The following is a 16,060-nucleotide window of genomic DNA, read 5'->3' as shown; positions in this document are numbered from 1 at the left end:
GTTACTGTTTGGATGAGGGAGTGTCAAGTAATATTGTTTAATAATAATGCTTAACCTACCAAAACGCTTACACACATCCTAACAATAGTTGTTGTAGTAAGATTCTAGACCAGCTCCTAATAAACTCCCTTGGTTTTCCAAACAATTAGTTATGAGTGTTTAAAGTGGCTCACAATCCCAACTGTTTGCATTTCATAGCGCTTCATACCGAAATTCTATAACGTTGGGTTGAAAATTCTATCAATTTAGCTTTTTTAAAAATTTAAGTGCATTATATACCAATTCATTTGTGAACACGAAATATTTCTTTGGAAAACATATTGTGAATACAGACTGAGAGTTTAAAGTGTTTTGTTGTCCGTCTTCTAACGTTTGTGGTTTTAGGCAGCAAGCAAAACAGATTAATAATAAATTTGTTAATGGACTGCTGTTTTAAATTGTCTTACGAACAGCAGTGCTTTTAGTTTTCTTTTTTTTTGTTCTTTTTAAGTTCTCTATCTGGGTCACTTAAAAACATATGCTGCACATTTCGTTAACAAGTATAGCAACCAATTTTTGTACAAAAATGGAATTTAAATAAAATACACAACATGCCTTGTCTATTCTTTTTGCAGTATATATAATAGTTCCGTTTTTGCAAATCAAGTATAAAAGATAAAACAGTCTATAAATTAATACTGCAAGTGCTTAATTTAGTTATAATTGCACACAAAATAGCCTAACAATTCGGAGTACATAAGGTAAGTTGTTTCGATCTATCAGACTTGATGTGTCCAGCAAAGTGACATTAATATTCCTCAACATAATAATATATTTTCGAGAAAAGCAAGGTCACTTATTGCAGAAACACCGCTTACGTCAAACCCCAATGGAGTTTGACGAATTTAAAGTTTTATCTTACAAAATAATCTCTTTAGTCTCACTTATAAAACAAATAACTAGAAGATTTTTTTAAAGATTATATTTCAAAACTTTGTTTCGCCAGGCTATTGGTAAAAAACTACAACAAAATAACTCTTACTATTCTGTTTCATTCTAAAACAGAAACAATTGTTTGTCGTCAATGAAGCGTGGCACTTTCATTGTCTAACTCTAATAAATTTGCACAAATATTTTTAAATTTTAAAAGATAAAACAAAACCATCTTTTCGGATCATATGGTATACTGAAATCTCCTCTAGAATAGACTTTTACACTTTTTCTATTTTTGTATAGTACTATTTGTGATTATTAAACTGATCAACTCATTTTGCTTTTGACGTATTATAATCACCAAGAAGAATTTTTTATCTAAATTCAATATTACCCTTTTTAATATTTTATTCTATCTTGTGCATGGTCTTACCCAAAGAGACTTTAACAAATCTCTTTAAATCTCTTTGGTCTTACCCCTATTGAGATTTGTTGTAATAATATAGGGTTGTTGTAAAATCGAAAACTCCTGTAAAGCAACGTGTAATTTATTTGTGGGAACGTACACCTTTCAGTTTTCTTAAAAAGCTTCCCTAAGCGTGTGTAAACCGTATACAAGTTGGCAATCACGAAATTCAATTAGCATTAATTTACCACTAGGCTAATTTATATAGCCTACATCAACGTCGTATTAATTTATTGGATTTTACTTAGCTCGTCTCTAAAGTTTTATTTTCGAAAGTGCAAGTAGACAGACGACGTCTTAGGGTTAAAACTAATGTATAAAATTCTGGTAGAAACACTATAACATAACCACCCTAAGCATTATCCTTGCGTAGCAGAAAAATGTTCACACTAAAGATCGCAGTTCGACGAAGTATGCCGATATTTTTTATAACTCAAGCAATAAGACCGAGATAAGAACAAAAACAACGTCAGAATAAAGCACAATTCATAATAAGGCCAAAATAGGACTAATACCCAATGGTATTAGTACCGTCTAAACAGGACCAAAATTCCGGTACCAAAACAGCGGCGCCCTGGCGGCGCCGGTCAGACTAGGGCGTCCAAACGTAGTCGCCATAAAGGCAGGTGCCAGACTGATAGCCCCCGATCGTCCCATATCCTCTACCCACAGGTTCGTAGGTTATTTTGGCCATTTAGACCTTCTTCTAATGAAGTTAGGCCTTATTTCGATGAATTTGGGATTCATTCCGACAGATTTAGGTCTTATTCAGGCGATTTTGATCTTATGCAGTACTGGACATGCCAGCGTATTTGCCTGTTATGTCGTTGGTCTTAATACTATGGTTTTATAATTTTTCAGCATTAGGCATTGTTGCTTTGTAGGTCTTATTGTGGGTTCCCATTAAAACAGAGGAAATTGGATTAAAACTACAATTAGGGAAAACGAACAAAATTCCAACATATCGCTTATTACAGTAAGAGAGATATGATTTCTGGTTGTCAAATCTGGTCAACCTACGCACTGTAAAATGTTTACTCGACACCTTTAACCTAACCATTTGTTTTGCCCTTAGGCCATTTATCTGACCATATTTTAGCGCATATTGCGGGCGCCTTTAGCAGTATCTGTTAAACTACTGAGACTAATTGGCCAAAAGTTTAAAAACGTTGCAGACATAGCTTAGTTAACGCCAAAGCGTACATTTAAAACAAACAATCTGTATAGACTCGACTTCGAGTTTGTTGTCAGTGCTCAGTTGACTCACACCCATTTATATTTATAAGGCGACGAAGAAGGACTTTTTAATACACCAGTGGCTCTCAACCGCCGGTCAGCGAGATTTTTTGCATTGCCAGTCTGTTAAAAAGTATTTTTCATTTGTACGGTTGGCAAACCTTGCATGTTAAGGGAATTTGTAACTAGGGTCAATATGCGAAAAATGTTGCACGCGGAAATGTGTTTATTCAAAATGTCGCACATTTTGAAGTGCCTTTAAACATTTTTGGAATGTGCACATGACAAAATAAGCAGTTAGAAGAGAGTTTGAAAAGTTGTAGTGACAAGAGTTAGAGTCAGGAGAGTTAATGCTAGATAAGGTATTGTTAAGAAAGATAGAGTTAAAGAGTTGTAGTTAGAATTAAACGCGTTTCAGAAGAAGATTCGGAGAAAGATTTAAAGGAAGAGTTCAAAAAATAGTTGAAAGGAAGAGTAAAAGAAGTTCGAGGGAAAGTTGGGACAAAACTTGAACGAAAAGTTGTAAGAAGATGTGGACGCAGAAATGTAAAGAAGTTGGTAGAAGATTTAAAAGAAGAGTTGAAACAAGGACATTATAAAGAGTTGGATAAAAGTAAATAAATAATTATAGAAGAGGGGTTCTAGAAGAAAAGTTAGTTTTTTGTTAGATTTAGAAAAAGGCGAGTTGAAGGCGAAGAGATAAAATAATTAGGCCTTGAGATATGCCCATATTCCTATTTCAAAATGTCAATAAGAAAAATGTGCACATATTTCCGCTTGCATATTTTGCGCACATAGTTTGGCGAACACTGTTTCTAAAATCACATACTTTGGTGTTTTGTAAGTTTTAATAATCTTTTCATTGCATAATAATTTGCAAAACTGCATTGTTTTGGCAAACCTACTTATTGCCACTTTGGCAAGCACTGTTCTGGATACAAGTGTACTAAATGGTAAACAACAACGTTTTACAATTGGGATTTAGGCTGTATCTTGGAAAACACTTTAGCAAATTTTATACATATTTAACAATAAACTTATATCTAGGTTCTGGACCAAAATTAAATTGTCTAGTAAAACAATGCGGGAAGTGTTTCTAAGAGGCAAGGGTGCTAAAGCCTTATCCGGACTGGTATGCAAAGCTTTAGACGAGAAATGTTTGCCCGAAATCAACAAACTAATTGCGAGAAATTATCCCAACAATCCGTTTCGGGAAATTTTTAAGATTACAAACGAAGATACAGGAAATTCGGACGTCGAGGAAACTATAAAATATCTAAAAGGTAAAGCTTCGTGGGGAGTTTTCGAAAAGCAGACGGACAGACTTGTAGCTCTAAGGATGAACACTGTACACAGCAAAGCAGATGGTGACCCGCCTCACAGTATGCCAGCCAATACCAGCCAGCGAAACGCGGTGAGACTTCGGTTTCTCAATCACTTCTTTGGCGACATGTTTAACGAACTTAACACCGCTTGCTACATGCGCGGGAGGTACGCCTGCACAAGTCCGGAGTACCGTTCCAGGGGCTTGGCCACCGCGTTTGAAGACGTGACGACCGAACTTGCGAGGGCGAGAGGCTGCGAGTATTTCGTGGCAATTCTTGGATCGGTTTATCTGCAACAAGCCGCAAAATCTGAAGGCTATACTGTCCTAAGGGAAGTTAAGTTGGCCGACTACGTTGACCCTGAAACCGGATTAAAACCTGACCTGCAGCTCCATCCTAAACTGAAATCGATCCAGCTCGCGTACCAAAGGTTCCAAGTGGATTAAATGTGGACCGAGATGAACAAACTGCAAAACAAACAACTGCGAACTATGTTTATGGTTGTTTCACAACACTAAAAATCGAAATAATTGGTGTTGCTTTAATTAAGTCTTATCGAATAGTTAAAGCAGTTTGTTTTTTTACAAATAAAATGTGTTTGTTTTACGAATAATACTATAACGTTCGTTGTACGCGCCCCGGTCTATGCGCAGAACGCTATATGAGGATAGACATACTTGTAGTGAAACGCGAAAAACAATCACACATAGTTTGAATTGCAAGCTCGTTGGCGAATTCAAGAAAAGGCAAAGATATTGGCATAGTACACGAATGAGACGGATTTTACACAAAAGGCAATGTGTCAAATACAATTAACTGGTGAAGCAATTAGTGCCAGGTACATTCCCAACGTTAAAATAACTCGAGCAATTTAACAAACCATGGGTCATTATGACGTCGCGAGCATAAACGTAAACTTACCAAAAGATTAGGCAAATGTAGTTAAGAAAGAGCGATATTTACACGCTCTAAGAGTTTACAAGCCAAGGCGCTGCAAAACAAGAGCAGTGTAAATAATATATATTAAGACATTTTTATATACATTAGGCTGTTAATGCTGGGCGAATGTACTACTTGTCCATAGTAGTAAGTTTAGCAAAGGTTACATTTTACACATTGTCTTACAGTATTTCCAGGGCTGCAAACCCATATTCGCAACTCACCAAGAATAATATTTCGTGTCTAAAATATTTCCTTTTACACAAAAAATAGAAGTACAACTTGCACCACGACAGTCAATTCACATCGATTACAGCACCAGTTAATTCACAACGATTACAGCTCCATTTGTCTCAGAAATCGGTAATTGCTGGCAAATTCAATGTAACATACCACAAGCAATGTACGAATCCAAGAAGTACATTCACAGCAAACACAAACATCGGACAGTAATGGCAAATACAACATACACGCGATTAATCACGCTTCGTGTCATCACGGAATAACAAGCACAATTTCGCGATTGGGCGTTTGAATTAACCGGTGTGAGTCTTGGCGATAACTTGATGCACGAATCACTTGCTATTATAAAGTACACCGATCACACGACCCATAGGAGCGATTTGCTCCGGGGCTGGTTGTCATCTGCCACCAGCAGGATGTCGCCGGCTTTGAAATTAGCATATCCTTTCATTCATTTGGAAGGGGCCATAAGCGTCGGCAAGTAGTCCTCGCCTCAAAAACTGGCAAGCTGGGTATTGTACCTGCCGCCAACGATTGCAATGGTAACAGTCCTTTTCTGTAAACAGCTCGGATGGCATGTTTTGCGCTGCACGTTGCAGCAGTAGTTGATTAGGTGTTCGGGGGGTCGAACGTCACAGGAACTAAGGGACGAGAGTTCAGAACCGCCTCGACCTATAACATCAGAGTTTATAGCTTCTCCTCAGATATGATCTGCTATGCGAGCATTGCATTGTGAATTTTGCGTACGGAGCGTATGATACGCTCCCAAACAACATCCATGTGGCTGGCAATAGGAGGGTTGAAGTTCCACGCAATTCACGTTGCTCAAGATATTTGTAAATCTGCTGTTGATTCCACTTCTGTAGCTCTTTGCGCATAATTCTCTAACCACCAACGAAGGTGCTGTAGTCATTGAGGATTTCGTCTGTACGTCAGCGACGACCGATAAAACGTTGTAGCGCTCAAATGAACGAGTCCGTCGATAAGGAACGTGATATCTCGATGCAAACGGCCCTGGTGGAAAAAACAAGTAAAGATACGTAACTCTTTACCTCACTGCGCCCTTGTTTAACAAAAAAGGGTCCGAAGTAGTCGACACCAACCGCTGAGAACGGTGGCCCTTTGGCCTACAGCCTCGCAGCAGGCAGGTCCGCTATCAGCTGCTTTCCGAAGGAACCGTTTCGTCGTCGGCAAGAGACGAACTTGCCCAGAACACGTCGTACCGCTACACCACCTTTAATGATCCAGTAGCGTTGCCTGAGGAACGACCACGTGTGCCCCATCCCAGCATGTCCAAATCATCAGGTTGTTGCATGATTACCAGGTTCGTCACTCGGTGGTTTTATGGATGCTTTGCATCAAAGTCGATCACGCACGTTCGAGTCTTCCTCCAACTCTCAAAATTCCGTCCACCGAAATTGGACTTAGCTTTCTCAGAGCCCCCGTCTTTCTTTGTAGACAAACAGTTTTGTTCTTTGTCTTAGACACGGCAGCAATTTCTTTGCCGAAAATTCTTTGCTGAACGTAATTCACTATTTCGAGCTCAGTTCGACAACAGTCAGGCGACTTGTCGCAGATTGATATTTTGACGGACATAGCTTTGACAGTAACATCAACTTGTATTGAAATAACCAAGCCAGCAGCCCTTTTCAGTCGATTCAAGGATTAAAGCACCATTTTCAAATACATCGGTAATTACTGACAAATACGATGTAACACAAACAATAGTGTAAAAAACACCAACGCCGACACTGGGTGATTGTAGTAACACGAATCAAAAACTGTCGTAATAGGTGGTTACACGAATCAAAAAAGTCGTAATAGGTGGTTGTTTTACTTAGACGAAACATAATATTAAAGCAAAATGTGGTGTTTGTTGAACTGTTTTCGTAGCTATAAGTTGTTTCGCCATTTTTGCACTGTCGTTTTGCTGTTCGGTGATTGAAAGTCCTGGTCGGCTTATGCAAATATATAGGTTAACATGAAATGCACTAAAAGAGGTAAGCAACTTTATCTCTTCGCAAACCACACCAAAGATATCCCGAGATTGAATTATTGTATATAGTTCTCTTTTCGCCGCTATTATATAGATATAATGAAATGAGTTGCGAGCGGCAGGAAAATAAGTAAAAATGCTTAAAAAGTAAACTTCTAATTTTACATAACATGTTTATTTAGATCGCATTCCTATAGTTGCATAAAGGATGAGCTGTACAATGCAATTGAGAGTTGAAGCCACCCAAACTCCTGTTTTCTTGGAGAAGGGAGTTTCTGCGTTGGTAATCTTGGTACAGAACCTGAAACTATGATAGGCCTAGGTCCTAGAAAGAAACCAGTCAGTGGTTGTCAGGCCTCATTTAAAGCAGCCATTTGGTCAAGCTAAACCTCGATGAACGTTTATAACACTTAAAACTATTAAAGAATTCCAGTTGTTGTGTAACCATCGGAAAACAGGAAAAAGTAAATTTCAGCTTGATTTCCTTTACGCGGTTCATGCGTATTTTAGAAAAATAATAAGTTTCATTTTTTAGAAAATATTTTTGGGGGCAATTAAAAATCTTCCACATTTCCCAATACATAATAGCAGGATATGTTTTACGTTCAAAACTTCCGTTTTAACCTCTTTAGACAAGTCACATTTTATCACCAGCCATTTTTGTGGCGTTAATACTCAGTATATGCTTTGAAAACAAATTTTACAAACAACTTTAATTGCTAAATTCTCATTTAATTCGCGGGCCACTTAAAACGTACAGGAAATTGCTGGCATATGTTACTTTCCGCATTAATAAGAATGGAAACCGTTTTGAAAGATATACAGACAAAACGGCTTCGTATAGCTTTAGCCGGCAGTTATTCAGCATGATTTGTGAAGTAATTTCCTAGTTTATGCTGACCCATGATTGAGATAGACGTTAGAAAATTTGACCATAACGTAAAAATAAGACTATGCGAATTAGATGTTAAATAAGGTAAATTAATGGTTTTAAATGCATTCTAGATTCGAAAACTGAAAAACCCGCCGTTGTGAGACTTTGTGATTACCCCCAGGGGCGGATCCAAGATTTTCGTTTGGGGCACGGGGCACGAAAACTTTGAAAAATGGCGTCACAAGTTACGCGATAAGCCAATTAGTCTTAAAAAGCCTAAATGCAGTCCAATCGCACGAAGCGCGAAAAAAACGTTCAAAGTGGCGACAAAACGTTTAATTCAAATATAAAGGGATCCGCATATTGCTCGATTTATTGGAATTTACAGTCTAACTCCTAATGAACAGAAAATGCACTTTGTAGTAGAGTTTAAGAGTCCAAACGGCACAAAATGATATAGAGCCTTGTCCAAACGGCGCCTTTTAATTAAATATGCTCCCTGAACCGGACAAAATATATCAACAACAAGAGTTAGTTCTTGGTCTTCCCCCTTTTCTACAAGCTTTGTTTTTAAATAACTGAAAATAGCGGTTTAATTACAAAACTACTTAAGCTGAGTAACGTACGCCGAATTAGGTTCGCAAAAACGGTAATTTTATTAACAGTAAAGTAAAACCACGTTTATGATTTTGTAGATATCACGCAATCGTTATAGTAACCAAACGCGTTCTTTTCGCAGATAAAGGCCCAACAATATGTTGGCTTTTAGAAAATTTTATCGCTTAAGAAATAACGTAGTCAGCCTTCTAGCAAAAGCTGATAAACTTGACATCTTAAACTGCACCTCGTTATCTCGTTATAAGTTCAGCTGCCGTTTATATGCAAACCAAGATGTTGCAAAAATGAAGGTAAATGTACAAAAAAAGTTTTTCATTTAGGATTTTTGCTATTGCCTTTAGCAGGGGCGGATCACATTACTTGTTCAAAAGAGGTGATAAAGTTTTAGAGATGACGTCACAAAGTTACGTCATAGAAAATTGGTCTTTAAAATTTCGCAAAGCAATTAAAATGTTCAATTGGAATTTTTTTTTTGAAAATGTTACCTTTCGCGTTATAATCGTTGCGTTGAACGGTATATCATGACTGAAATTTTTAATTAATTTCGTATCGAATCGGTATCGATGACGCCCTAGGATCGGATGAATACCGATACTACCACTTGACATCCGGTTTCGGTCCGATATTATCGGACATCCCTATGCTTATTGGTGTAACAAAAGTGCCAAGAAAAGACAAATTTTGAAGCGCACTGCTTTGTGTCCAATACTAAAAGAGCAGAAAAACTCACAGTGTTTCATTTAGAGAATCTCGAAAGCTGAGCCAGTGAAGAAGAAACTTTCCTTTGGCAAAAGTTATGTGATCACTTATCCTGAAGGTAACAAAAGCGCATATTGCTTAACAGTACTTCGCTATAATGTATTCTACAGATTATTGTTTAGTTTTCCGGAAATTATTTTCTTTAAAATCGACAGAAAATACATGAAACGAACAAAAATAACTATATTTTACATCAAACAAAAAAACAAACTTAATTTTAATAAATCATTGAAACCCAATAGTTGGTGGCAGAATTCGCTTTTTGCTTCGGCGTGTATTACAATTTTCCGGCAAATTTACGTTACTAACTAATGTCATAACTCGATGTTAGCTCTGTTTCGCCCAAGATTTTGCTCCTAGAAACAAACGTGCTTTGTTTTAATCCTGTAAAGAACTTTATTTCGGAGTTTTTGTAATTGTTAGAAATAAGACAAAATAAAGACTTGAGTCAAAACAAAGGACATTACCTTTAAAAATAAGGAGAAATGTTAGAAATAAGCACTATGTGGCAACCCTGCTTACCGTTAGAACTAGGTATGATTACCCAACTTACCATCTGCTGAGACGGGAAAATAAGCATTATGTTCTGTGGTGAGGAAGTAGTTATAACATCGGGTTGATTTTCCCTAACATGTCCAGGAAATCAGTGTTGAAATCTGCGGCAGGGAGAAACGCCAAAATGCGTTTTAAAGTCAGGGATTGGAAATATATCGGCAATAATTCCACACATACTGTTTCCCATTTTTTAAAATCAGAAACTTTGTTTGAAATAGTGCAATACTTTATTTGGAACTCAATTTTAAGAACCATAACTCTATTTTAGTTCTTCTTTATGCTCCGGTCCGCTACAACATATTTTGTTTCTCATGCGGGCCCTAGTCAAACATAATTGCCCATCACTCTTTTTGAGTAAAGTGCGAAACGTTCTTGCGCGATGGACGATGGTCCCCAAAAACATCAATTTTGTTTGTCAGGGATTGTGCTTAATCAAATGTGGCAACCCTATTATAACACTCGTAATTCTTTAGTGCTTGTATTTATGTGGTTTTAGGGTATGAAAATGTATTTTTTTGCCAAACTTTTGAATAATGGTTTATAATGGCCGTACAAGTATAGTTACTCTAAAAATAATTTAAGTTACAAAAAATTAGTAGGCCTATAGGTTAGTTCTCATTTTGATTTGATATTTGCAAATAGCCTACCTTTTTTACATCATTACAAAAGTATACCGGTACTTAGGGTACACTTTTTCTCAATTTACTGACCAACAACAAGTTTTAAACGGAGATATGATCGGTGATTATTAAAATATTTTCTGCCCTGATTCTGAAAGTGCCCACATTTTTTTAGCACAACGTTTTTTTGAAATAATCGCATCTCAATTTTTTCAAATGTATTGCTATGGTATTAATACAGGCACATTGCGCACAGTGACATAATCCAACTTTCATGTGATTCGCGAATCATTCTATATGGGTTTACTGACATCTGTAAAAACAGTATAGGAATGATCTTTTATCAACGTTTTTTGTAATTAAAGCGTTAATTTCCAGACGTAAAAACAGCTTTCAAGCTGAGTATAAATGTTGTTTGAACAACTAGGCTACTCTGTAGCACTACAATAGAAAAAAAATCAAAATAAATAAATATTCGACAATGTCAGATTTTAATCAGTAATATTGTTACTTATCGTTTTTAAATTTGCGTGGCCAAAAACAAGCAATAAAGTGTCACTTCAGATATCATTAAGTTGTACAATTGTACTTAAGCTGTTCGAGTTAGCAAGGAGACCTGTAGGCTACCACATATTGCCCCATCGCGTGCTTCACTTCCTATACTTATGGAAGTTTTCAAATCTCCCTGATAAAGTTGAAGATGTTGGTGAATTGAGTTAATAATAACAAAACGAAATTCCAAAACCAATTCTGTTTTCCAGACAGATTTAAACGGCCTTACTAGAGATGTGTCTCTTTTAAAAGAAAAGTCAGAACTGCTTCTATTAGGATTAAAATAAAACAACTGACTGGAGATGGATGTATATAAGGCATATTGGACCTACAGTACCTTATTAAATACAACAGCCGTTCTATTAAATGCATTACTTCAGAGGCGACTTTAAGCCTACAAGTATAAGATATCCTTAAGTGGCTGATATCACAAACGTTACGCCCCTTGGAAAATTTTTATTCTCAAGGAATAGGAAAGTGGAGTTCTGTGTTTAACATTTCTCTGCAAAAAGGTATGACTACTAAGCTAAGCAAAATGAAAGGAATCTTGATAGGCCAAATAATTAGTAAAATTTCAAAGGATGCACACAGTACAAAGGTGGAATTACGCACTTGACTGGCATTTAGTGACTCTGTGCTAACATTTTAGAAAATGAAAATTGTATTCTTTTTCCGTAGATGTTGATGATCTACTTAGGGTTATATGTTGATGGGTTATGCATGTCACTTTTTTCGGCACTCTTACTTGAACTTTCTTTTAGAATCTAGAGAATCTTGCTTCAGTTAGTTACAAAAAATAATGTTCGATGTTTTTAAGGGCCATGTGTCATGGCTGTGCGTTGTTTACAATGTGTTTTTTGAAAAAATAAAAATTTAAGTCGATTTTGAAAATGTGTTACTAAAAAAAAATTCTAAAGGTAAATTCAAAATCAGCACAAAAACTACAAGTATCCTTACACTCTCGTTTAAAACAAAGTTTAATTTTGTTGACCAGTGTTATTATGTTTAGTCGATAATAAAAGGCAAGAGTTCTTCAAGGGGAGAACAGTCCGCCAAATCATGCCCGCCTTGGTCCATATTGCACTGTGCAAAGAGCAAAGAGTTGTCTGACCTTTTTCTTGCAGTACTGGTCAGTTGTAGCAAACCAGCAGAAGTAGGCCTAGGCCTACTTGTGTGGTGTGAAATCACTATAAGATTAGGGGTTCTATCTTCGTTAATTCAATAACGATGTAATGATGCGTCTGTACAACCTTTGACTGTGCGACGAAGGTTTTCTGTTATAGTTTCTGCATTTCAATATATTCGTGTAATTTTTCCTTTAAAATTAAACACCTGTCGCGCTTTCCGACAAAGCCCTTTTTTATTTGACAGTGCATTCTTGCCAATCCGAACAGGTGTTAAATGTGGATGGATGTTAGGGCATTTATTCCGTAACATTCAAAACCGACCAGCAGTCGTACTTTTATGTATGCGTCATCCTTTTAGAATCCGATCACTAGCCGTCCTTCATCAAATCAGGTATTTTTCTCGATACGCTGCCTTAAAAACTGACTATCATTTTCCCTTGAACTTTTTTTGGTGGTAGACGAACAGTACTAAAACTTTTTGCGGCACTACTGCAAAATTTACTCGAAACGAGGCAGAGGCGAAACTACCATTTAACGGTCGAATGCACCGAAGGCGCCAAAATAACGTAGCATATTGCTATCTCTTATATTTTAGTTTTATAGTTTGACTTTTCGTATATGTTTGAGCTTAGGAAAAGTTACCTTTGACACAAATTTGGAAACCATTGATAATGTTTAGTCCATTTTTTTAGTTGAGTTAGTTAAAAACGAAATATGGTGTATTGGTTTAAAAAAGCTTATAATATCAAGGAAAAGTTTGTGAAGTTACATCTTGACTATCGCATACCCTCAACATGTCTGCCTTAGTGCATTTTTTGTGTTAATTACAATCACTATTAGACAATACGTTGGGGAAAACGCAAGCCAAAAATTTGAGTGAACACCATTTGTGGAGCACTGCCTTAAAGGTTAATTTAAAAACTGACAAGCATGCGTTCTTTTTACCGGTAGCTGGCCACAACACCTCGACACCAGTGGTGCTTATTCTCGGCTGGGCGGGGTCAACTCATAAGCAGCTTCTCAACTACGGGGACCTTTACAAGAACTGCATCGTTCTCTGCTATACCCATCCCGTGTTATCGGTGTACTTCAGACGTAAGGCGACGGTTTGTCTTTTGTATATTTAGTGGTAAAACCAACGATTAATCGTATACAACACAAGATGATCAATATACCTTCGAGACGCAACTCAAAATAACAACTACCAAAGTCATAAGAGAAACAAATTTATTTAACTATTAATATTATTATTATTATTATTCATGAACATTTATACCGGAATAAAACACTATTACACATATCGTGGAGCATGACATATCTACGGGAATAACATTTACAATAGAGAAACGTCTATAGCTGTTATATTACCTTTATAGTTGGGGCGCCCGACATTGGTTGAGCCCGGGGTATGGGTTAAACGTGGATTAGGAGTCGATATTATTGCATAGTAGGTTTCTCTTATAAGCCGTTAACACCAGAATAACAAAGCTTTTAACTTGGTCTTTTTAGTTTATTTAAAAACAAATACTTTTTTCTTTATTTAGAACAATATTTTACGGAAACGTAGGTTTACCAATTAGCATTCTAAAAATAACGAACTTATTTGGTAAGTTACAGGTAGTTTTTTAGTCCTATGAATTTTTGTCTCCCGCAAACTAAGGCTTCCGTTTAAACAATCCCCACGAAGCAAAGAAGCAGCACTTATAGACTTTGCAAATTTGCAGACCCGAACGCAAAAATACACCAGAAAACCTCTGAACGTTTGGTTGAAGTCCTCGAAGAAAGCCGACTCGGTTCTAATCCTCTTCTAATTCATCTGTTTTGCAATGGAGGATTTTTTATCTACAAAGATCTTGCGCTGCTCCTCGAGGTTTTGCATAATTGTTTGATTTATTATATTTATTGAAAACAACAGCTTATTAGAAATAAGATGTGGACGCGGAGAGAAATGTTCACATTATGATTTAACCGTTAACGAAATGTCTCTTCGGTTTAACACAACGACAGGCATTTGACATTTTTGATTCAGTAAAACATAGACTTGTTATATGTAAAAAACCCCTAATTTATTTGTTTGGTCTAGTATTTTTTGTTCAGCATAATTGGAGTACAACACTATGGTGTTTGGGACATTTAAGTACGTATTGAAATCATCGTAATTTAAGTAAAAATAAACGTAAATTTGGTAAAACGTAAAATATGACTTTACATATTGCTTTTCTCTGGGCCTTGTTTTTTTCAATAGCTTTCTGTGGCCGCTACACGTATCATGCTTGTTCTTTTTTACTGCAGTGGTTGGCGTTAAAAACGCAGCTTGTCTTTGTCCATGTTAGCCTTGGATGTATTCTACTTTTTATTTTACATTATTTGTATTTTAATATTTTTTACTACTTATTTGTACAGATAAACTGATGATGCTATTCATTTATATGGAAAAAGCATATACATATATCATATCAAAATTTTCACACCAGATTTTTGTTCGAAGCGGTGCGCTTCTCAATCTATTGTCGATTTTTGTTGTTAGAATTACGGTATGTGACTTGTGTTTTTTTAGGGTGACAAAAATCGTGTGCTGGGGGCTATTTTTGACAGCAGCCCGGTATACATCACTTTCTACCTGGGTTATAACGCCATATTCGGCATTCCGGCATTGACCAACTCCGTTTTGAAAGCCTTGGCTGTGCTCATTTATCTGCCAATCTATGCCAAGGCGACAATTCAGCGACTGACTGGACAAAGTGAGCTTAACAAAGGCTACAGAGTAAGTCGTTAAAAGGATTGGCTTTGGAATGTCGATAACTCAAAAATGCAATGATGTCAACAAACAGCCATATGAGAGGTTGCTTACCTCTAAAATCAGGCTGTATAATTATAATTAAAAAGTAAATCTTACTATATTTTAAACTCTATACCTGTTTGTCTACATGAATTACAATATTGCTCATGTACTGCATCAAGCTATTTAAAACAGTGAAAGTATTTATTTAAACTTTATTAAGTCAAAGTTTATTCAAACCAATGTTAAGTTTATTCATCTTCAAGAAATTTCGATTTGAAATATCTGACAAATAGCCGGAAACTTTTGACTATATTCGAGCTTTGCTTTTTTCCAGATTCTAACAGAGTCACAAGAACATACCTGGCCTCACTTGTTCCTCTATTCCGACGCCGACGTCGTAGCCCCTCCCCAATACGTCACGGCATTTGCCGAAAAAAGAAAAAAGGCAAACACGAGGCTGGTGCAGACGCACAACTTCGGTGACTCCCCGCACGTGCAACACTTTCTACGGTACCCTGAAGCCTACAGCGAAAATGTGCAAAACTTTTTCAGGGAATGTCTGGCCATAAAGGAGCGTTTGAATTCCTCCGACCAAGCAAGTTGAACCTTCACGCACGCAGAATTTGTGTTCAGGACGTACGCTTCTTTTCAATCGCAGTAAAACTCCGGAATTATGTTCCTTGATGCAATATAAATGCAAATATCTTTCTAGTGCAACTCAAAATAAAACCTGTCCTGGTCAATGCATTATTACAAATGCTAACTATTCCCCAGTTAAATTAGATTTAAAAAAATTGTTCGTAGCATAGTTTAGTTAAATATTGAATATATTTGTTCCTCAAGACAATATGAATCAACAAATCTACGACAAATAGATGCCTTTTTCATGATAGACGAAGTTATCTTTTCGGCAAAATTATATTATCTTGTTTCGCAATTAAAAAAGAACAGCAGAATACTCTACCAAAGCTAGCGATTCAGGTCAGACACAATTAAAAGATCTTAAAAGAGAGAAAAATCACCAAAAAGACATCTTCAGTATAACTTCATTCGACT

The 16,060-nt window shown here is 36.6% G+C and overlaps 1 protein-coding gene and 1 pseudogene across 1 annotated transcript; one reads left to right on the top strand and one right to left on the bottom strand.

Moving 5' to 3' along the window:
- Positions 1 to 6,083: 6,083 nt before the first annotated feature.
- LOC146159087 (uncharacterized) lies at positions 6,084 to 6,734 on the bottom strand (annotated as a pseudogene).
- Positions 6,735 to 8,893: 2,159 nt separating this feature from the next.
- Positions 8,894 to 15,608, top strand: LOC146159086 (transmembrane protein 53-A-like). Its single transcript, XM_083384858.1, has 6 exons — positions 8,894 to 8,899; positions 9,354 to 9,426; positions 13,174 to 13,317; positions 13,947 to 14,092; positions 14,780 to 14,986; positions 15,339 to 15,608. The coding sequence occupies exons 1-6, from the start codon at positions 8,894 to 8,896 to the stop codon at positions 15,606 to 15,608; spliced, it is 846 nt and encodes a 281-aa protein (XP_083240984.1).
- The last annotated feature ends 452 nt before the right edge of the window (positions 15,609 to 16,060 follow it).

The sequence above is a fragment of the Ascidiella aspersa genome, chromosome 3 (genome assembly GCF_963924565.1).
Source record: "Ascidiella aspersa chromosome 3, kaAscAspe10.2, whole genome shotgun sequence".
Classification (NCBI taxonomy): Eukaryota; Metazoa; Chordata; class Ascidiacea; order Phlebobranchia; family Ascidiidae; genus Ascidiella; species Ascidiella aspersa.
This window is presented reverse-complemented; position numbering and strand designations above follow the sequence as displayed.

Coding starts and splice junctions, on each gene's coding strand:
- LOC146159086 (XM_083384858.1), top strand. Junction 9,427..13,173: donor TGTGATCACTTATCCTGAAG/GTAACAAAAGCG, acceptor TTTTACCGGTAG/CTGGCCACAACACCTCGACA. Junction 14,093..14,779: donor ATCTTGCGCTGCTCCTCGAG/GTTTTGCATAAT, acceptor GTGTTTTTTTAG/GGTGACAAAAATCGTGTGCT.